Consider the following 23052-nt stretch of genomic DNA (forward strand, 5'->3'; position numbering starts at 1 on the left):
GGTATCTTTTTCTACCAAGTTCTTACATCTATTCCACACTTCCAGCAACGCTCCTCTTATGATGTGATTGGAAAAACCTTTATGCACTCTCCCCTTATCTTGCCATAGGTAAGCATGCCACCCAAACCTAGCATTGAAACCCTCCAAGTCCAGCAAGTCGGTCGGTTTCTTAGCCCTGTTTGCAGATGCCAGAGATTGAAACAAGGACCTTTACAAAGAACTCTGGATAATGCTTTTGTCCAAAGTGTCTTGAGCAAACAGAGTGATTCATTGAATCATCTTTCTGCAACACTCAAAGAGTATCAAACCAAATATATGTTTAAGGCCACACAAGTAATCCCCACAGGAAATCTGGGGTGCAGTCATGTTATTAAATGTTAACCTGCTTGAATTACTTATATACCCAGCAGTTCCAGCCAGATATCCCTCCTGCATGTGCTGTAACATTCAAAACACAAACCTTTGCAGCTTTTCCAGTTCTTGGCTTCAGGGCTATAAAATCTTCGTCTGCAGGAAGAGCAACCTAAAGAAAAAATGTTTTAAATATTTACATTAGTAGATGAAATTTATTAACTTCCTGCACATTTGCAGCTACCTTTCAAACCTGTACCCCTCTCCCACCACTGATCTTCTAAGACATTTTACAATTAGCAGAAAAAGCAAAGAATTGAATGAAGACACTGCTAAAACATTGCTCAGAAAGTATGTTAGATTCTCCCTCAGTAACAAAGCTCCCAATGCCTTTGGGTTGTATCCAACAAAGTTGTTTAGTGCAATGAGAACTCCTCTCCAACTTCTCTCCCCCACACCCCTCCCAAACAGAATAGAGAAGCACAGGAAGAGAAGATGAAGTCCCAGTGCGCAGGTGTAAGTCCTTGTTCTAATGGGACAGCTTTGTTGCATACAACCCTTTATTTCAGAAGCAAACCTGTCTCAAACCATTTCTTCCATCAATAAATGCTACCAGTAGCAATTGGCTCTATCCAATGCCAGTGCAATACATCTTCTATTTAAAAAACAATAATTAACTTGTTATTTAACATCCTAGTTACTCCAGGTACATTTCAAATAAAAATGGTAACAATTATGATATTGTTTGAAGCTAAAATGTGACAACTGACACTAATGGAGAGGCAGAGAAAAAACATTGAAATGTTGCATTTTTAGCCCTATGAAAATTGTCCTGTCAATTGGGGTTTGACAGATTTGCTGCAGCAAATTAGAACAGTGAGATTTATGGGTGCATTTTTTAAAAAGGCAAGTGAGATAAAGCTTAAAAACTTTGCCCATTTCCCCCCCTGTTTAACTAATAATATCTAAAACAGCCCCCAACATCAATTATATGTATATCAACTGTTTACTTTCTGTTCTCCAGCATATTCTAGTTTAGCCAATAAATGAAACAAGGACACAAATATATAGATGAAGACGGGGGGCTATGAAGACAAAGGGCAGCTCAATTGTTTTCATTTTCAGACACTTAACATCAAGGAGCAGACATCACTGAGACAAAGATAGCCCTCAATGCAAAGGCGTCCAACTATATCCTCCTTTAATTTTCTCCAATGTACGTGAATGATTTGCAATACTTCATTTTAAAATGTAACATCAAAACATTACTAAAAGCAGAGTTTTTAAAGTATCTACTATAAGAGCCAGGAAATTCAAACAAGTAGTAGCATATACAACAAAATATAACAACCACTGACATTAAACTCACCTCATGTGTACAACCTTCAACAGTTTCAACTGCTTGTACCTTTATTTTTGGCATGAGGTCTGCCAAACTGAAAGGAAAAGTGCAAATTAATACTAGCAATCATTAACAAAATACCCCATACATTTATGAAGGTTGTTGGTTTAATTAATTATCATGATATCCTGACTAAGCACTATGAAAAAACAATGCTTGTCAGTCCCTTAGCTAGTACAATCATTATTACACATTTCCCACAATATGCCAATTCCAGAGCCAGCTTAAAAAACTGCAAGACAATTTGCTACTCATCTTGTCACCTGGGGCAAGTAATGAATGCCCCAGGCTCAAAGCACCATAAAAAACTGCTACACGCCTGCATGTTCTCTGCTGTTCCCTCCCCCACTATCATCATAGTAGTGTCCCAGTTACCTGCCCTAGCCTTTTAAAGAGGAAAGCCAAGAAGAGAAGTGGGCAGAGGCCCATGCAATAATTATTCATAGGGCTAATGTTAGGAGACTGGAAATTTAGTTGTGGTAAAGACTGCACTATAAGTAGCCTGTCTGCTTTAGATCAGCCAGGACAGGAGAACTCCCTTCAAATATTTATTAATGCAATTGATTCATAATTAGGAGGCTACATCATATATTCATTTACTTAGTTCAAATTTATCAGAAAACAATTATACTTATTTGGCATTTAAGGGGAAAAAATGATATGTTTGAGTATCAGCAACAAATACTAATTCATGAGTACCTAGCCAAAATATTAAACAGACAAAGACAAAAGAAGCCTCATCCAGAGAACTTGTGCCATCACAAGTTTGCAAGAAAGGTGATTATATAAATGCAAGAGATAAAAACTCAATTTGTTAGTCAATAAAACACAACAGAAAAAGTATATCCCAGCACTCAACAGAAGCAGTTTCAACTCCAAAGTCCTAAAATTCCAAGCTGTGTCTTTCCTTTAGGTTAAGCAAGAGGGCAAGTATTCATGGCACAAAGTTTTCAAACATGCTTTCCTTCATATGATTATTTATGGCAGAATAATGTGATATAAGCAAATGTTTACAAAACACTTATGAAAACTCAATTATGGTGCTTGTTGTAATCTTTGCTGGCCAGTTATCATGCAACCATTCAAGCCAGTGTTTCCCAACCTTTTTTGGGCAAAGGCACACTTGTTTCATGAAAAAAATCTCGAGGCACACCACCATTACAGCCCCGTGACGTCAGCGCGCAGCGTCACGCCGGGAGGGACATGAATTGCTAGCAAATTACATAATCACCTCCTTGAGGGCTGGCTCATCTTCTCCGAAGGCAGAACCCCATTAATTAACAGCACAGACTCACACCATAGCCAAGACGAGGGGGGAAAACCTCAGTCATGCACAGTCATGCACATGTGGGGGCTAAATGAGGACGAAGACTGGGCAGAGAGCAGGGTTCAAATCACCCCACCTGGCCAGGACAATCCCTGGGTGCTCCCTTGGGCCACTCGCCTGACCCACCTCGCAGGGCTGTTGTTGCGAGGATAACACGGGGAGAACCACGCGCGCCCCCGGGAGCTCCTTGGAGGAGAAAGCGGGCGATGAATGCAATGCACGAAATATATGAGAGGCGACCAGGTTTTGCAGGTGAGGGGCCCCCGCCAGCCTCCGCTTCCAACACCCGGCGCAATGACGCCGAAGTTTCCCCCCGGGCTCGGCTCGGGGAGCAGCGCTGCTCCCCCCGGCTCCCCTTCGCCCTCCCGGCTCTCTCTGCCGCCCACTGGGGACCCCCCTCACCTGCCAAGTCCGGAGTGCCGGTGGAAGTTGCATGCATGCATGCAGGGCGCCGCGTTGCCATTGCATTGCACTGCACTCCATGCAACGCCTGCACGCATGCATTGCCTTGCACGCCCGCCAAGGGGTCTCCCCGTGGTCCGATGCGTCCCCTCCGGCGCGGATGCAGCATTGCAAAAATAACCCCCCCCGACGCAGCCCTACCTAGGGGGCAGCCTCCGCCGCTCCGCCTCCGCGGGGATCCCCGGGCTCCATCCTGCCGCCCGATCTCCGCGGGGGCGCAGGCAGGCTGTGCGGAAGAGCCCCTGCCCGCCCGGCCGCCGCCGCTGCGCTCATTCCATGGCCGGGAGAAGAGCGTTTAAACAAAACGCCCGGCCCGCCAGGCCACGCTGGGAAACGTAGTTCACGCACCCCGCGCGGGCGCGGAGCCCAAGGGCGAGGGGACTACGGATCCCGGCAGCCCCCGCGCCGGGGACGGAGGGGGAGAGGCCAGGTGCAGGGATGGAGGGACGGGTGGGCGAGCGAGTGAGTGAGTGGCAGCCGCCAAGCCTTGGCCGAGAGCCAGGAAGGGCCTCCCCGGAGGAGGAGGAGGAGGAGGGAGGCGCAGAGTGGGAGGGAGGGAGGGAACCCCAGGGGTCATCTAGTGACGGCGCCCCAATCGAAAATTTGACTTTAAAAAAAAAAATCTTTCGAATTTTTTAATTTTTCCCGCGGCACACCAGGCAACATCTCGCGGCACACTAGTGTGCCTCGGAACAGTGGTTGGGAAACACTGATTCAAGCCTCTAACATGCTTACCTGAGATCTTCTGTGGTGGTATCTTCCAACTTTGGCTTCTTTTCAAAAACTGGAATGTCTGTGCTATCGACCTCTGCATCTCGTTTAGTTTTTGTTGGAAATTTAGAGGATGCTGCAGATTTGCCATCTGATTGTTTCCTGAAATACAAATCAACAAAAAGGGTAATTGTTAGTAAACTCTCAAAATCTAAACAAAGCTCAACAGATTTCCAACAGGATATGAAATGTTACATTCCCATTTCTTTAAATGATGCTTCATGGTGAGATTCAGATACGAAGTTCTCTCTGTAATAACCACTGACTTTCGCAAATGGTAAAATTCATGTGGAAGGAAGGAAGCTACCAGATGAGGCCATGACCTGGTGGAGTTTACATACACTACTCCCAGAACAAGCAGCAAAAACTCAGCATCTCCAAAGTTGGTTGGCTGTGGACCCATCACTTATCTGACACTACTAGAGGCAACAGGGCCAGTTGCTGTTTTTTAAAAAAATAAATAAATAATTTTTTTTCTATGTATACATCTTCTAACAATATTTCTCTAACAATTTGCCATATTTTCCTCCCTCCTCTCCTGGACTTCCCTCATACTCCCAGGGCCAGTTGTTATCATCACTATCATCTCCATCAGAAGGAAATGTCTCATCTGTTATCCCATAGTGAGGGGATTGCATAAACCTTTCAAATATGCACAGAATTCATTCGAAATTTGCTGTTATTTGCTGCAGGCAACACAGTCTGAAATACTGTGGGGACAGGGAAGCTAACCCTGCAGGTGTCAACCTTCAAGTGAGGCTTCAGAGATTATTGTGGGGGAAAGGGAAAGGCTTCCACATGTGGGAAGCTCCGCTGGCGCCATCATATATCTTTAGGCGCCAGGCAAAAGCTTCCCTCTATAACCAGGCCTGTGGCCTTTTAGAAATTTGTGGGATATTTTTAATGTATTTCTTCCCCCCGCCCCCCGGCTGTAATGTATGGATGTGGGGTTTGTTTCTAAGTCGCTTTGGGGTGATGTGTGGTGCTCCCAAAACTTTATCCAGTTTGCAAAGAAAGTTAGCGATCCCCTATCACGGAGAAACGTTTAACAGGAAACTACAGCCTCCCCCTCTAGTTGTCTCTCAGGAGACTTCGAGGGCGTCCCACCACCCGCGAAACTGCAGCCATCTCCATAGGGACGGTCGAACTTCGCCCTTCCGCCTCTCCTTCTCAAGCTCTCCCTGGATCCTCACCCGGCCTTGCCTACAGCAGCGGCAGCGGCAGTCGCCTCAGCTGCCCCCTTCGCCTTCTTCGAGCCGGAAGCGGCGGAAGGGTCTTCTTCGAACACGCTGAACAGCTCGTCCCCAAAGGCGTCCGCCATCTTTCCCACTCCCCGGCAAACACACGCGAGAGGCACTCCCGCCACGCACCGCGCGCAGGACGATAGTGTCGCGCGCCCTAGAGCGGCCTTTTAGGCTGAACTTTCCGGCGGACGTTGAAAGGGTCCCCCTGATCCTCAGAGATTAAAAAAAAATGAGACACGCAGGGCAGCTCGAAGGGAGCTGCGTTATTCTGTTACACCAAAAGCAACAGAAAGGTCTTTTTTACGCCTTTTTATTTATACCTAAAGGGTATAAATAATAAAAGCATTATTATTATTTTATTTGGCTACATTTGCACACATTCTTATCTCTAGCTGACCTGTCACCGTCTACCCTTCTTTCCTGGGGTTGCCTAAAGTATACCTTTAAAGCACATTTTAAACACAACCCATGAAAGAATTATGGGCACTGCAGCTGAGAAGTTGGGAACTGTATTAAGTGAAGGGTTGCTGAGAATTATAGCTCTATGAGGAGCAAACAACAGTACGCAGATACTTTTGAGCGAAAAAATGGGCTTCAAATATATCGTATGGTGTTGTTGCTCAGCCTTATTCATTTTCCTTGCACGTCTCTGTTAACACAACCACCTTTAAATCCAGTGGGGATAGGATCACAACTACTTTAGAATGTCTCCGTTTATTTCTACGAGCAGCTCTCCCATTCCGCCTCGCGGGACATTTAAAAATATTACAGTACTTCCATAGCTGTCAACCCTCCCTTTTTGGGCGGGAAATTCCCTTATTCCAGCGCCGTTTCCCACTGCTTCCCGCTGCTATCCCGGATTGTTAGATATCCCGTAGACTGTCCCCGGGACAGGTGAGGCTGCTGATCCCTTATTTTCAAATCTGAAAGTTGACAGCTATGAATATTTCTTCTTTTTATGTCGAAGTTAACATCCACCTTCCTTCCCCCAAGGGATCCTAGTGCGGCTCCCAATAAGAACCACGTTACAAGAACTGCGACACGTTGCACAAAACAGTTAAAAACCAGCTGAGAACCAGAGAACCGCCTTACAACGACTCTTCACTTTTTATGTCTCTGTGAGCGTAGAGACAGAAAAGTGTTGTTGGTGGGGGTTTTTTTAAAGCGGAAGAGGAGCTGGGAAGGTGGGGGAAGAGAGCAACCGGAAGTTCTCTTAGAAAACGGCAGGAAGTGGCGTACACCTTTGGGCGGAAGTGCCCGTAAACACGAGTCAAAAGCTTAGGACGTGCCCGTAGCTGCCTGCGGCCCAATCAGAGCGGCTGTCCCTGCGGGAGGCTTGCCGAGCCCGGATGCCAGCGGAGCCGGCGCGAGGTCTTTGTGCGGGTTCCGCGGCGGAGAGGGGCGCGCGCGGGCGTCGGGCATGGGCGGCAAGAACAAAAAGCACAAGGGCGGCAGCGGCGCCGCGGGGGCTGGGGCGGTCCATCCCGCCGCGGTAGCCGCAGCCCGGGCCAAAGCGGTGGGCGCCGGCGCGACCGAGTCCGGAGCCGCCGGCGAAGCTGCCGGCAAGAGAACCTCGGCGCCCCGCCCGAGCCCCGCTGGCAAGGACCCGCGCCTGAAGCAAGGTACCCGCCACGGGAACCGCCTTCGGAGGGTGCAGGGATCTCCGCACGCCTGCTCGGAAGCCAGCCCCACCGGCCTCCATGGGACTTACTCCCGCGTTGCGTGCCGTGGAGGATTTCAGTGGGCATTCATTAAGCTTCCCCTCTGCTCGTTTAAGGCAGAAATCCGACAGGTGAAGCGCTTTCCGTTGCTGCCTCCCCAGGCTGCAAGGAAGGTTGGGACTAGCCGCGATGGCTACTGTTCTCCCTCCGCTGCCTCTGAAGGCTGGTTGCTGGGAGTCACAAATGGGGAGATTGCTGTGGGGCTTGGGTCCCTCCTGAGAGCTTCCCCAAGGAGCTTGTTTGGCCGTTGTGAGGATGAAATGCTGGACCAGATCGGTCTTGAGCCTGATCATCTTACCATATTGCTTCTTGTAACCTGATTTTATACTAAGGATGCAGGCCATGTTTGAAAGCCCATATGTTTGGATTGCTGTCATGAGCTGTAGGTGGAGCTGCCACTGAAAAGTGCTCAGAAACTTCAGCAGGGCGCAAAGAACAGCAGTTGGGTGGTTGACCCAGGCTGGTTCTAGGCAGCAGGTGGCTCCCTTTTTAACAGCTCCACTAGCTATGGGTCTGACTCCAGGCACAGTTCAAAGTGCCTATACAGCAACCGAGATCCGGGCTATCTGAAATACCACATTCCCACATACAAACCTGCCCAGGTTTTGAGATCTTTAGGGAAGGTCCTTCTCTTGGGACGCTTGGTAGGGTAATGGAAGAGGGCCTTCTTGGTAGATGCTCCCAGATTCTGGCTCCCTCTCTGTTATCCTTCCACCAGCAGGTGAAAACCTTCTTATTCCAACAGGTTTTGGGGAACTGACTGCTTTTAATAAAAGGGTTGGTGCTTTGCTGTTTTTATTATAATTATCTATGTTTTTAATCATATACATTAATTTTACTTATATTAATGTTTTCTAATGATTTGTGGAAAAGCTGGAGTATAAAGAAATATATAATAATTATAATAATTAATTACCCATGTAAGCTTTCCATATGTGATTCTAGCCATGTTTAAGCTTCATGTCTGCTAGACTATTCATGTGTTGTTGGCATGATGTCAATGATATTTCTGCCCATGCCATTGCTTGCTTGTGCTCTAACTCCAGCATGGTCTAGTATATGTAAAAGGAGTACACTGATAACAAACAAGTATTCCAGTTACTTATATCAGGAAAGCAGTGTTTTGACTGTCAGTTTTGCCTCTGTATGATATTACTCAAATAATTTTTGTTTGGCTACACAGGTCCAAAAACCTACAGCTTTGGTTCATCATCTGACTCTGGTGCTTCCGCAAATGCAGATAAATCTATTCTTAAGGTAAGGGCATCTGTTAGAAGGGAAAGACTCATGTTTTGTTATGTTAGACTAATCTGAAGTATAAATATTCTACATAAGTAATATTGAGCATTCCTTCACCTTTAAAGCATCACACGCTATTAAGTAATTTCCTTACATAGATGCGTATTTAGTGCATCAATCTTTTCATGTAGTAATCTGAACAATTCATGCCACAGTGTATATTCTGTTTCAATGGGCTTACAATTGTGCTCAGCTATTAATGCACTGCAGCTAACAGTTTGCAAGAACTTGTTCTGGTTGTAACTATTTTTTGCCTTCACAGGTAGTGATTAACAGTAACTTGGAAAAAAGAATTATTGGTGTAATCAATGAGCATAAGAAACAAAGCGGTGAACAGGGAATGATTTCTAGAAGACTTACAGCAAAGAAATTACAGGTGAAGTATGAGAAACAAACGTAGTAAATGTTTGGGAACAGGGGAGTCACTGAAAAGGTTTAATCATAATTCAAGTTAGTTTGATTTTTATAGCTCCATGTGTCTTTTTTTAAAAAAATCTTCATTGAAATTGATAGTGAAGACTTTTTCGTTGTGTTCAGCCTTGTCCTACTGTTCATCAGCAAACAAGGAAGAAAGGAAACCGGCCTTAAACTAGGTCAGAACATTGGCCTATCTAGTTCAGTATTCTGTACATTAACTGGCAGCAGTTCTCCAGGGTTTTAGGTAGGGACCCCCCCCCAGCCCTACCTGGAGATGCTGAGCATTGAACCTTACACTTCCTACATGCACTGAGCTATGGATTTATTTTGAAAGATATGTGCAAGAATATATTTGTGGTTGAACTCAGTTTCTTTCTCAAGCACACATTGCCAAACCATTTCAAACCTTAACCATGGACAATACAAACTAAGATTCTAGATCAATTTTTGAAATCGGAATTTGAAGCTGGCTAGCAGGCCTTGCTTGAGAAGGGAACACAGTTAATGTTAACCATAGTTTCTCAGTGTTGGCATTGCCCTTAAGTCTGGTATGGGTAATTTGTGGTTGAGGGTAGATGGGTGGGGGAAGGAGTACATGATCTCACATGGTTCCAGTTACAGATAGGTAGCCGTGTTGGTCTGCCATAGTCAAAATAAAAAAATTCCTTCCAGTAGCACCTTAAAGACCAACTAAGTTAATTCTTGGTATGAGCTTTCGTGTGCATGCACACTTCTTCAGATGCATCTGAAGATGTATCTGAAGAAGTGTGCATGCACATGAAAGCTCATACCAAGAACTAACTTAGTTGGTCTTTAAGGTGCTACTGGAAGGAATTTTTTTATTATGATCTCACAGTTCACTCCAATCCCTATAACATAATGAAAACGTTGGGTAGGGTTGCCATGCGTCTGGAATTTCCTAGACATAGCTGGAATACGGCAGTTGGAAAGAGTGTCTGGGTGGAAATATCCAGAAAAATCATGACACATGGCAATGGAAGTCTAGATTTTGGAGAACCTTTTAAAAATAGACCCAAAACTTCAAAGATCAACAACTTTGGGCAAAACTAAAAAAAAAAGCTCACCAACCGCCACCCCACCCAAAAAAATTTTGTATTCAGATTTTCACTTTCTGAAATATGGTAACCCTAATGTTGGGTTCCTCTGTAACATCTCAATACTAGCTGACTACCTCTTTGAACTGTTAACTTAGCATATTATACAAAGCTTTTGGGACTGATCCCAAGGAACTCTGATTGACACATGTAGCTTCCAGTGAGTATGGATTTCCTCATGCCCTACACATTGGGAACAGCACTACACTTCCAGTGGGATAAAACAACTATGTAATAACAGTAAAGGGAGATTGCTTTTTCAAGTGTTTCCAAGATAAAAAGCCTGGGGCAAGTAACCTCTGTTTCCTTAACATACTGTTCTTTATAGGATGTGTACATGGCTTTGCAAGGATTTTCTTTTAAGACTGAAGATATTGAAGAAGCTATGAAAAATACTATTTTGTATGGTGGTGATCTGCATTCTGCACTAGACTGGCTGTGCTTAAACCTTTCTGATGGTAAATATAAAGGAAAAATCTGGCTTTGAAGTTTAAGAGTGCTGCTTGCAACTGAAATTGACCTATTCCTGTCTTTATGTATTCCTCCTTTTACAATTGGTTAAGAAAGTTATAGAAGCTTGCATTCATGCTAGTAACCTACCACTTGCTTACTACTTGGAACTACCATGGGGAATTACTTTACTGCAGGCTTCCTCAACCTCAGCCCTCCAGATGTTTTGAGACTACAACTCCCATAATCCCTGACCACTGGTCCTGCTAGCTAGGGATCATGGGAGTTGTAGGCCTAGAAACAGCTGGAGGGCCGAGGTTGAGGAAGCCTGCTTTATTGTATTGCACAGAGTTTAACTGCTAAATAAAAAAATCAAGTAGATGTTACACATATTAAAACAGGCAGTTTCAAAATTCAGACAACATATATTTGCCCTCATTTAGTTGAAACAGTTAATATAGGGCATAGGTATATAGGTTTTCATGAGATCAGCAGGAGGAGAATAGTGAATATATATTGGAATATCTAAGTGCACTTACTTTGGGACCAAACAGTTAGTGTTGAAATTATTATTGGAGTAGAACTCAATGAAAATAATGGGAGGGTTTAAACTCCTTTTTCTATACTGGAACATCGCAGTAGTATGCACATGTAAAGAACATGTGCATAAGCATTATTAAATTTCAACTTTTCTTTTAAAGATGCATTGCCTGAAGGTTTCAGTCAGCAGTTTGGGGAAGAACAACAGAAAACTAGAGCAAAATTCCATTCTCCTTTGCCTCGAAGTGAAACTCCCCAGGCACCAAACAATAAAAAGAAGGAAGACGACAATGAAAAAAAGGTACTTTATTGGATATGGAGAAACTGTGTGAAGGGTTTTTTGAAGCCTTAAAAAATACAAAATCAATGAGTAAGGAAACTACTTGTCAATTTTCATTTTTTATTGATTGAGTGATTTTTTTGCCCTAAATAGTAGAGTGAGAATATTTTAAAATAAATTAACTTGGAGGAATTAAATCAAGAGGTTCCCTTACAACTAATAAAATATTTTAGGTTTTATTATTACTTGTTGATATCTCATATTTTCCTAGGCCATGTTCCTGTTTACAGTTTAATTTAATAAACCCTTAGGCTAGCAATCCTAAACTCACTAATAAATAATCCCCGTTTGACACCGTGAAACTTCATTCTAATTAAATATGCAAAGGATTGCACCGCTTCACTCTAATCTATGGTCTGTTTTCGCTGACTGAAGTGGTAGAAACAGGTGTGTCAGTATCAGCTGATCTTTAAAGAAAACCTCTTTCCATTCATAGATAGATTGAGAATAAAAAAAGTAGGACCATCTCTTTATAGAGAGCACCTGCCTCGCATCGAGAACGGCTAATTATAGAGAGTGAATAATTCATGTATATTCTCCTTATCAAATTATTTTTACACTATCCAAAGGCAAACACAGGAAAACACAAGGATATCAGCATGAAGGAATGGATATTGCAGTATGCAGACCAACAGAGTGACGAGGAGAACAGCGAATCTGTGAAAAATTCGGAGGAAGAAAAATTTGATCCGGTAAGTTTATAAGCCATTTTATATAGATCTTTGTTCGCTGAAAAGCATGGGCATTTTCAACAAATTTAACAGGCACCATGTTAGGTTAAATACTTCTTGATTTCAACGCAACCTCATTATGTTTACATGTACTCAAGTACAGTGGTGCCCCGCAAGACGAACGCCTCGGAAGACGAAAAACTCGCTAGACGAAGGAGTTTTATCGTTTTCTTAGCCGCTTCGCAAGACGCATTTCCCTATGGGCTTGCTTCGCAAAACGAAGCTTGCCCGCAAGCTCCGGGGATAGCGGGGAAGCGCAGCGATCTTCTTCCCTCCACCCCTTGCTTCAAAAGAGGGGACAGAGGGGAAGGCGCACGCGCCTTCCCCTCTGTCCCCGGACCCCTTTTGAACCAAGGGGCGGCAACGGGGAGAAGCGATTCTCCCTGCTGCCCCTTCCCTTGCTTTAAAACAGGTCCGGGGACAGAGGGGAAGGCTCGCGCGCCTTTCCCTCTGTCCCTGGACCCCTTTTGAACCAAGGGGCGGCAATGGGGAGAAGCGATTCTCCCTGCTGCCCCTTCCCTTGCTTTAAAACAGGTCCGGGGACAGAGGGGAAGGCTCGCGCGCCTTTCCCTCTGTCCCCGGACCCCTTTTGAACCAAGGGGCGGCAACGGGGAGAAGCAATTCTCCCTGCTGCCCCTTCCCTTGCTTTAAAACAGGTCCGGAGACAGAGGGGAAGGCTCGCGCGCCTTTCCCTCTGTCCCCGGACCCCTTTTGAACCAAGGGGCGGCAACGGGGAGAAGCAATTCTCCCTGCTGCCCCTTCCCTTGCTTTAAAACAGGTCCGGGGACAGAGGGGAAGGCTCGCGCGCCTTTCCCTCTGTCCCCGGAGATTGCGGGGCAGGCAACGGGGAGAAGCAATCTTCTCCCTGCCACCCCTTGCTTTAAACAGGTCCGGGGCCAGAGGGGAAGGCGCGCGGCGCTTCCCCTCTGTCCCCGGATGGTCTCCATAGGAACGCATTGATTGATTTTCAATGCATTCCTATGAGAAACCGTGCTTCGCAAGACGAAAAACTCGCAAGAAGAAAAAACTTGCGGAACGAATTAATTTCGACTTGCGAGGCACCACTGTATCCATTAAAGTATGAGTCCTTTGTCGTTCATATCAAACAGCTTGTTACATAATCGCAGGCCTAAGAAAACTGAAAATGCTTTTCATAGTTCTAGAACTCTACTGTGAGTGCTTAAGAGCAACTTTCTTGAGTTGATGCAGTACAAAATGCTTACCATCATCTTTCACTCTTTGTAAGTTAAAAGAGCTCTAAAAAGAAAGTTGCTTCTCAGCTGATGTTGTGGAGATGAGCAGAGATTAAAGATCAGAGTGAGATTGTCACGAAGAGACTCTGATCTTAGTGTGTTGTGGAGGGGGGGTGGAGATTGTAAATGCTTTTGTAAGCCTTCTCCCTCTTCCCATTTGAGATTGGAGGGGAAGTCGTTTTGACAGGTGAGCATCCCCACCCAGCTGTCAATCATGTCTTGTCATAATGAGTAGATTATGAGTAGGTGGGTAGACCACCTGTTAGATTTGGCCCTACGAGGCCAATCTGGCTCCTGGAGCCAAAACTGTCCCCCAGTCCGGTTGTAGACTGTGTGCCATTTAATCTGCACTTGCATAATAACTAAGTAGCTCATCTGGAACAGAATGAAAGATATTTACACTTGGCTGGGAAACTTGTGGAAGCCAAAGAACAAGCAAGTTCTTCCAAGCAAGACAAAAACAAGCAAGGACAGAAGGTGGCGCAAGAGAAAATAAGGCGCATTCAACAAGGTAGGAGCACTCAAAATTCATTTATCTGTAGCACGTTGGCGGGAAAACACTATTGGTATTGAATGTGAAGAAGCATGTTTATTGTTGGTGCTATACAAACATGATTGACTTTTTTATTTCCATTATGAGATTGATCAAGTTGTGTGTGCAAAAGCGCAATTGCTCCCATTCCACTTGGTACAAAGGAAAGCGAAATAAGTTCCTTCATACTTGCAGGTTCAGAATTCAGAGCCTGGCCTTTCTGTGTTACACAAATGCACACAGGGAAGTTTTCATAATGTGACTGACAAGACCCGTGTCTCGTGCCCACTTGGCACTTCTCAAACATTACTAACACACATAGGAATGAGAATTTTCTGATCTTCAACCCAAAAAGATATTCCCCCAAGCCATTTAAAGATATGCAATCCACTCCCTCCTCTTTATCCTTCCCACTATGGTAGCCAAGGTCTTACCTGACTTATGTTTCCTTCTTGGCAGAAATGGCAGGACTGGAAGAACACCCCGTGTTTAATCCTGCAATAAAAGTTACAAACCAACCAAGTGACAAGAAAAAGGTTCCTGTGCCTCTTGAAACGGGTGGTGCATTGAATTTGCGCATGCTTGAAAAACCTCAAGCTCCTCCTGAGGAACAAAAAGGTATGGAGCAGTTTGTTTAAAACAACATAAAACCTTTATCAAGAATTATCTAGAATAAATCACCATCCTTGTGTAGAAATGCAAGGAAGAGAAACCCTAAAATGGCACGATGTGATTTTCTTAGGTAACAGGTTTTCTGACATGAGTCTGCAACATCTGCAAGACCTGTCATTTAGCCTGATGTAGGTTTACTACCTTGAGCAGATCTGGGAAACTTTTAGGCCTCCAGCTGAACTACAACTCCTTTCAAACCCATGGCCAGGGTTGATCGAACTTGTAGTTCGGCGGCATCTGGATTACGAGTCTACCGCTCTTAACCACTACACCACACTTGCTTTCCCACACAAGACCCTAAATACACGCTAGTCAATAGCTTTATTTTAACTGATTGCCCTGGTTTTTCATAAATGTGATATAGGACAGGATTCTACAATTTATATTCATCTGGATTCTTGCACAATGTGGCATCCTAGTGTTAATAGGATTATTAAGAAGTGGTGCTAGAGGTAATCACTGTGTTTTGTGTTCAGAATTAACTGTGCATTGTCCCGCAAGTAAAAGCTTTCTCCACACCCTTTCCTTTGGGCTAAGGGAGATCCTTCTGTATGCATGTGTTTAGAGGCTTAGCAGGGGGCTGTATATAAATCGTACCACAGTAAGACCTGTGTGTGGAGTCTGAATTAGTGGTCGGGATTGAATAGGTAACACAAGAATCAGTCAATGCTGTGCAGTATAAATCAATGCTGACTTGCATAGTTCTGTGTTTAAATCATTCATCCTTTAATTCTGGTAATGACCTCTGTGTTGTCGTGCAAAATAATGAATGGTTTATTGATTGATGTTAGTGAAAAAGAAAGAACCTCAGGACGTGAGGAATTTTGATTATACTGCTCGAAGCTGGACTGGGAAATCTCCCAAACAGTTTTTGATTGACTGGTGCAGAAAACATTATCCCAAGTGCCCAAACCCATCTTTTGAAAAAGTTCCAGCAGGAAGATATTGGAAATGTAGGTATGTACTGATGTTAACTTTCCTTTTGACTTTGCTTGATAATTTTTAATTCCTTTCCCATTAATTCTAGTATGATTATGAATGGATAATTAATGACTTGCTATATATCTACTGAATGCATATAAAATGCCCATCTTTAAAACAGATGGACTTGATGCCGGTCTCATTCATACAATAAGTATTTGAAAAAGGCTGATTTTTTCCCCAGTTGGAAAAACTGAGGCAGAGGCAAAACTGAGGTTATGGTGACTCCATAGTGTGGAACAAAGTCTTTGCATATGCTTTTTTGATAAAGGTGATCCTGAGCAGCCTCTCACAGTCCCTAGCAAATAGCACAGAATGCTTCTGTTAGTGTTCCAAGTACTATGTTAATTCCACCCTCCCTTCAGTTCCAATTTTAATTCCTATCCACCCTCAGCCAGTCAGCATTTGGTACAGATTAAGTAGTTAGATGGAGGTGTTTTCTCTCTCTTAAGTATGCCCTATCACAGTTGCATGAAATTCTGCTGATGGAGGCAGGTGAAGAGGCAAACAGTGTACCATTCTAAACATCACCACCTTCAGCCATCAGCATAGGATTTTATTAGGATGGAGTTGCTAAGTGGAAACCCCCCCCCCATTATTATTTTTAAAATGAGGATGTTTGTTGAAACACAATAGAACAAACACATGACTATGTGGGGTATAAAGTGGGACGAGGGGTAACTGTGGTACCTCGGTTTTCGAACGTAATCCATTCCGGAAGTCTGTTCGAGTTCTGAAACGTTTGAAAACTGAAAACTGGAAGCGGATGCTTCAAAATGGAAGCCTCAGTACGGAAAACTCAAAATGGAAGCCATGTTTCCTGTTTGACTTCCGAGGCACATTCGAAAACTGAGGCATTTACTTCCAGGTTTTCAGTGTTCGAGTTCCAAAACGTTTGACTATGGAGGCGTTCGAAAACCGAGGTACCACTGTAGCTCTGTGGTATCACTTAAAATCCCAAATGTGTAGAAGGGTTAACTTTTTGAATCCTGCAGTTGAAAGCCATCCTTTATTCAAAGTAGATATGATTGCTGTGTGACTTAAAATGAATTTATACACTTTGATTTAACTTCTTAAGGGTGAGAGTTACCAAGTCGGCTGATGAAACAATGACAGCAATTCCAACAATCCTTACGGAGGACAGCATGCAGGCTCAACACCTGGCTGCTACATTAGCACTTTACCAATTAACCAAAGGACAGGTGAGGTTTTGTATATGATTGAACTCTGAAAACTGTTCCTAGTGCAGACAACATTTAAAATCGTTCAGTTGCATTTATTATTATTTACTAGATTTATATCTGCCCTTCCTCCCAAAGGAACCCAGGGAAGCACACCTTACAGGAGTTGGTTCATACTTGCCAATTCACCATTTGGTAGCTCATGTATGTGAACATGTACCCTTTGGAGGCTGGTGGATCAGGAAACATGCACACTGTAAACGTCCTGTTACCAGGTCCAGTGCATATTTCCCCTAGTTAAAGTGTTTTGTTTTGTTTTTTTGTCTCTTCCGCAGTCAGTCCATCAGTTACTTCCTCCCACATACAGGGAGGTTTGGCTAGAATGGAGTGACACTGAAAAGAAAAAGGAAGAAGAAAACAAGATGGAAACCAACAAACCCCGTGACCAGTTCATTGCTAAACTGCTAAACAAGCTGAAACAGCAACAGCCCCAGCAGCCGCTGGAAAGCAAGCCCCAAATATTGGAAGATGCAGAAGACTCTTGGGAGAACTTGGTTTCCGAAGAGGACTTTGGTGGTCTGTCTCTCGACAGCCCAGTTACAGATGACCTGGAACCTGCTAGGACCCTCTTTAAGAAACTGCAGAATACGCCTAGATACCAGAGGCTTTTAAAGGAGAGGGAGCAGTTACCTGTGTTCAGGTACCGACATGCCCTCATAGAGACTCTTAAAAAGCACCGAGTTGTGGTTGTGGCTGGCGAAACAGGCAGTGGCAAAAGTACCCAAGTTCCACATTTTTTGTTGGAGGACTTGCTGCATAACGAACGAAATCTGAATAAGTGCAATATTGTTTGCACCCAGCCCCGAAGGATCTCAGCAGTGAGTTTGGCAACCAGAGTATGTGAAGAGCTGGGCTGCGAAAGTGGACCTGGAGGAAGAGTAAGTTGCCTGTGGGAGGGTGGCTGTGTGCTCTGACTTAGGCCTTTTCAAATTATCAGTTTATAATGGGACCTCTTATCATAGGGATTTCAAGTAGAGCCCCTCCTTGCTGTGGATTTCGCTTGAAGCATCTCTCCTAATGACTGGCCGACTGCTATACTGTTCATATTCTGGTATTCTTTTGCAAAAATGATTAGTGCTGCAGAGAGAAGCTATTGCATATCCTTTAAGAAAGCATCACCAGGATAGACTAGCTGGGAGTCTGTAAACCAAAAACCAAACCCCACTGAAAAACCATCTTGCATTGGCTATTTAGTGTTTAAGGAGACTTAAGTCCAAGAGTGCTGTGTTTTTGTCAAATAGGTAGACTCTGCAAAGCAATCATTTTAAAACTAGATCCATACAATTTTCCCCAGGAGTAAGACTTTTGATTCAAAATGCAGCACAAAATCCAGCCAGTAATAAGTTTACTACAGGCTCACCCTTTGTATACTAATCTGTTTTTCTTTCTTTTTAAATTAAGAATTCCATGTGTGGCTATCAAATCCGTATGGAATCCCGAACAGGCGAGGCCACTAGATTGCTTTACTGTACAACTGGAGTTCTTCTTCGAAAGCTGCAAGAAGATGTTCTTCTTTCTAACGTGTCTCATGTTATAGTGGATGAGGTTAGCAACACTTTCACAGTTACCTGCAGAAGACTGGAACAGTGCAAAGCAACATGTTTTATAGAAAGCCCTTGCTTCTGTCTCATTCATTAACTCGCTTTCCATTCTGTTTTTTTCAAGGTCCATGAAAGAAGTGTTCAATCAGATTTCTTGCTAATTATCCTAAGAGAGATCTTGCACAAGCGTTCAGACCTGCATCTAATTTTGATGAGTGCCACGGTAGACAGTGAGAAATTCTCCAGCTATTTCACTCACTGTCCCATACTAAGGATTTCAGGAAGAAGTTATCCTGTAGAGGTAAATATACAATTGCACTCATATCTTGGGTGTGCTATTAAAATCCAATTTTGCCTATTCTCAGGCTATAATCCTGAGTCCTTATTTGAAAAGACTCTTTGTTTAAGAAATCTTCTTAGGAAGCCATGTGTCCATATTTCTTTTAGTCCTTCAATGAAATGCCATATAACGTTTTTAAACTTATACCTGAACCAAGTAATGTATTTTTGATTTATTTTTGCTTGAACCCATGTTTTGAGGGGAGAAAATGTTTAACATGAGCTGCTCTTGTATAGTTTCACAGCACAACAGGACAGAGGAGCCTTGTGCCAAAGTTTAAATTATCCATTTTTCAGATAAGCCTTTATAGGTACCTATTTCAACAACAACAAAAAAGCAAAGCTGGTCCCTTCCTTTCTTAATACTCAAAACCCTGCTGAAGTTTGTTTAAAGTAACGTTCAAAGCATAATTCTTTTTTACACAACTCTAGGTTTTCCATGTTGAAGATGTGATAGAGGAAACTGGTTTTATCCTTGAGAAAGATTCTGAATACTGTCAGAAATTTTTGGAAGAAGAGGAGGAAATAACAATAAATGTTACTAGCAAAGGAGGAGGAGTTACAAAATACCAGGTGAGACGCTTTCTCCACAGGGGATTCAATTTCCTTTCATGAACAGTATTTCAACATCATACTGAAAACCCAGTGCAGAACAGTTAGAAAGTGGATTCTGAACATGCATTTTAAGAACCCCAAAATGGGCTTCTCTGAACTTGTTACGTAGAGGATGAGTGTGTACGATAACCATGCTACTGATACACTTGCATCCCATATTCTTTTCAAAGGGAAACATACATGAGGTTGCCCCCTATTTATCTTCATGAGGATCCTGTGTGGCAGGTTATTTGAGGGATAGTAATTGGCCCAAGGTCACCTAGTGAGATTCACGACTCATCAGGGATCTGAATCCAGGTTTCAGCAGTTCAAGTCCAAAATTCTATCTGCTGTTCAACACTGGCTCTCTTACTAAACCCTTATAATAAAGGGTCTTTTTGGACTGCTAATGGTTTCAGTCCCATTGTATCTGTGGAATGGCATGTTGGTCCTTCACCCACTGTAAGCCAAGGCAGATCAGGAGAGTTAAATCATGGGTAGGCAATCTAAGGCCCGGGGGCCGGATGCAGCCCAGTTGCCTTCTAAATCCAGCCCGCAGACGGTCGAGGAATCAGTGTGTTTTTACATGAGTAGAATGTGACCTTTAATTTAAAATGCATCTCTGGGTTATTTGTGGGGCATAGGAATCCGTTCATATTTTTTTCAAAACATAGTCCGGCCTCCCCCACAAGGTCTGAGGGACAGTGGACCGGCTCCCTGCTGAAAAAGTTTGCTGACCCATGAATATCAAAGTAATTTGGAGGTTGTGCATCTTGACTTACCACAAATGTTTTTAGCCAGAAGTCTCATACCTGGCATTGCTCAGGAATTCTAAGAAGCCAAAAAAATTAGTGCAGTTTTGAAAGATTCAGTCTGCCATTGTGATTCAAAATGGCATCCAACTGTATCCAAACATAGACCAAAACCTCCTTGATCTCAAGAATCATTGTGCAAAATTTGGTTGCAGTATCCTAAATGTCCAATTGCATAGAGAACAGACAAGCCACTTTCCAAAATATAGCATAGATTAAATGTGTCTATGAACAGTGTCATTTGACCTCAGTATCTAGGTAAAGTATTTGTTTTATGTAGTAATCGTAGTTAATACAGCTTTAATTATACTGTTTTTTCATTTCTATGTTTATGATTTTGTCATCCACGTTGCAGTATTATAAAACAAGCTATAAACAAATACCCATTTTGTTAACCCATTTCAGAACTTATATTTCCAGTGTTCTTTCTCACCCCCTCCCACCCTTTCTTAGGAACATGTTCCAGTTCAGTCTTCACCAGGTATTGATTTAGGACCTTACTACCAAAAATTTAGCAGTCGAACCCGTCAAGCCATTTTTTATATGAATCCCTACAAGATAAACTTTGACCTCATCTTGGAGTTGCTTGCATTCCTAGGTATGTCTTTTTGGAATTATTTTTAAAGCTGTTAGAAAGTTACAGACCAAAACGTTTTTTTTAATGCCATATATTAAGGCTGCTATCCTTAATATATGTCCTTGTGGGACATGTTTGAGGGGGGGAGAGACTAAGGAGTAAACCTTACACAAATCTGGAGGTCTTGTTCTCTGGGCATCCCAGGACCTCCATACAACAGTACTCAAGAAGGGTCACTTCGGTGCTGCTAACGCAGCAAAAATGGCAGTTACAAGTTACTGATCTCTGCAGCCATAGCAGGCGCTGCGATTCTCAGGTTTGACTTCACTCCCTGAGGCGCATACCATTGTCTCTTGAGGCAGATGCATGCCAACAAGAATCCTATGTATCAGGATTGGGGAGCCTCACGCCCGTTGGTCAAATGCAGCGCTCTAGATGTCTCTTTCTGGACCTTGGTCACACTTCCTCACTGGCCCCCTCCTTGACACTTGCCTGTCATAATGCCTTTTCTTGCCTGGATGGAAGGAGGGTGTGTGTGGGTGTGTAGCTTAGAAACCTTGGCTTTGCAATGCAGTAACACAGCTTGCTGTGCAAAGAGAACAGCCACACCCATCCCTCCACTAACTTAGATATACAGTAGTACCTTGGGTTATATACGCTTCAGGTTACATACGCTTCAGGTTGCAGACTCCGCTAACCCAGAAATAGTGCTTCAGGTTAAGAACTATGCTTCAGGATGAGAACAGAAGTGGTGCTCCTGCGGCGCAGCAGCAGCAGCAAGAGGCCCCATTAGCTAAAGTGGTGCTTCAGGTTAAGAACAGTTTCAGGTTAAGTACAGACCTCCGGAACGAATTAAGTACTTAACCCGAGGTACCACTGTAAAACTGCTTAGAGCTTCTTGTAAACTGTCCTGACAATTTAGCAGTATGCAAATTCTCTTGAATAAAAAGGACTGTTTACCTCTGACCACACCCACCGTTGCCAAGTGGCCCCCAGACTAAAAACAAGGACCTCCCACCCTGCTGTACACTCTTCTGGACACCAGGCTCATGAAACTCCATGTGACTTCTGAGTTAGCATACAGAAGATTGTTCTGTGTATGAATGGCCACCCTGGGCTCCTTTGGGGGGGAGGGGTGGGGTATAAATTTAATAAATAAAATAAACATGATGTTGAATTGTTTGCTTTCCTTAATGGTAGAACAGTGGGTGTCTAACCATGGAATATTGGCTTTTTTAAAAAACCGCAAATCTGAATGTGAATTGTTTTCTTTTTTGTTTCCTCTATAGATAGAACTCCCCAGTTCAAAAATGTAGAAGGAGCTGTCTTGATTTTTCTGCCAGGCCTTGCTCATATCCAACAGTTGCATGATCTCATTTCAACTGACAGAAGGTTTAATCTAAGGGAGAGGTAAACTAATTATTCTTGGAAAAACACTGATCAGTTCGCATGGGAAATAGGTGCTGTGTGTATGTAATTTTAAATAGATTATGGAAAGGCTAAACAAATTTGCTAGCTGAAAAGATGAGCCTCACTTGTTTAATGGATAAATTTTTAAATGCTGCACAAGCCAGGACCCAGAATTCCCCTCTCCAGAGAAGCCCCCTTTGCTATCATTTATTCGATGGACAAAAATATTCATGTTTCTGCAACACTTTTAAGGAACTGCTAATGTAACCATTGTTCAGTTCAGGTGTGGGGAACCCTTGGCCGTCCAGATTGAGCTGCCACTGTTGAACTACAACTCCCATCATCCCTGGCCATTGCCCTTGCTTGCTAGGGCTTACAGGAGCTGTGGTTCAGCGATATCTGGAGGGCCAAAAGTTCCCACCACCTGCTGCAGACCATGCTGGATGAGTCAGGGCAATGATGTTGGAGGAAGGTTGAAGGTGCTGAAAGAAATATAAGCCTGAAAATATGGTAAGCTGTATGTGCATGGGATTTTGCCTTCCCAAACTTTTAAGAAGCCATCAGTTGGCGGGGGCAGCATTCAAGCCGTATTTTCTAAAATGCAGCCATGTGAGCCTTTCTTGAGTTAATTCTAAAATGGGTCCACATATGAATTAGCATAATGACCATTGTTTACTTTGCATAATGTCTAAGACATGCAGTCTTAGAAATAAACACACAGTCATTCAGTGTTGTTTTTTTACACAATCCTTTCAGGCACCAGTTAATAGCACTGCATTCTGTTCTGTCCACCCAAGACCAAGCAGCTGCCTTTACATTGCCCCCGTTTGGTGTTAGAAAGGTATGGTTTATATAACTCTCTACACTCTGTCTGTCTCATATTGCGTTCCAGTCTGATGTTTCCTCCTCCCTTTATCGGCGTAGCAGACT

At 43.5% G+C, this 23052-nt stretch overlaps 2 protein-coding genes across 3 annotated transcripts in view; one reads left to right on the forward strand and one right to left on the reverse strand.

The window, feature by feature from the left end:
- The window catches only part of MTREX (Mtr4 exosome RNA helicase), a 43840-nt gene extending 38165 nt beyond the window's left edge, over positions 1-5675 (reverse strand). The window contains exons 1-4 of the mRNA XM_081212715.1: positions 5507-5675; positions 4278-4415; positions 1721-1787; positions 461-523 (exon numbers count right to left, since the gene is read on the reverse strand). Coding sequence (XP_081068841.1) covers positions 461-523; positions 1721-1787; positions 4278-4415; positions 5507-5634 — 396 coding nt within the window. The 5' untranslated portion in view covers positions 5635-5675. The remainder of the gene's footprint in view (positions 1-460; positions 524-1720; positions 1788-4277; positions 4416-5506) is intronic.
- Positions 5676-6848: 1173 nt separating this feature from the next.
- DHX29 (DExH-box helicase 29) overlaps positions 6849-23052 on the forward strand; it is a 28042-nt gene continuing 11838 nt past the window's right edge. The window contains exons 1-17 of one of the 2 annotated variants that reach the window (XM_081212655.1): positions 6849-7179; positions 8462-8535; positions 8840-8953; positions 10438-10567; positions 11261-11400; positions 12009-12131; positions 13808-13934; positions 14415-14573; positions 15419-15584; positions 16687-16810; positions 17125-17727; positions 18251-18394; positions 18515-18691; positions 19162-19302; positions 20589-20733; positions 22002-22122; positions 22879-22963. In XM_081212655.1, the coding sequence (XP_081068781.1) occupies positions 6978-7179; positions 8462-8535; positions 8840-8953; positions 10438-10567; positions 11261-11400; positions 12009-12131; positions 13808-13934; positions 14415-14573; positions 15419-15584; positions 16687-16810; positions 17125-17727; positions 18251-18394; positions 18515-18691; positions 19162-19302; positions 20589-20733; positions 22002-22122; positions 22879-22963 (2775 nt within the window). In that variant the 5' untranslated portion in view covers positions 6849-6977. Of the gene's footprint in view, positions 7180-8461; positions 8536-8839; positions 8954-10437; positions 10568-11260; positions 11401-12008; positions 12132-13807; positions 13935-14414; positions 14574-15418; positions 15585-16686; positions 16811-17124; positions 17728-18250; positions 18395-18514; positions 18692-19161; positions 19303-20588; positions 20734-22001; positions 22123-22878; positions 22964-23052 lie in introns of those variants that run through there. The other variant, XM_081212656.1, reaches the window with a different exon arrangement.

This window comes from Podarcis bocagei (assembly GCF_964188305.1).
Source record: "Podarcis bocagei genome assembly, chromosome: 11".
Taxonomy (NCBI): Eukaryota; Metazoa; Chordata; class Lepidosauria; order Squamata; family Lacertidae; genus Podarcis; species Podarcis bocagei.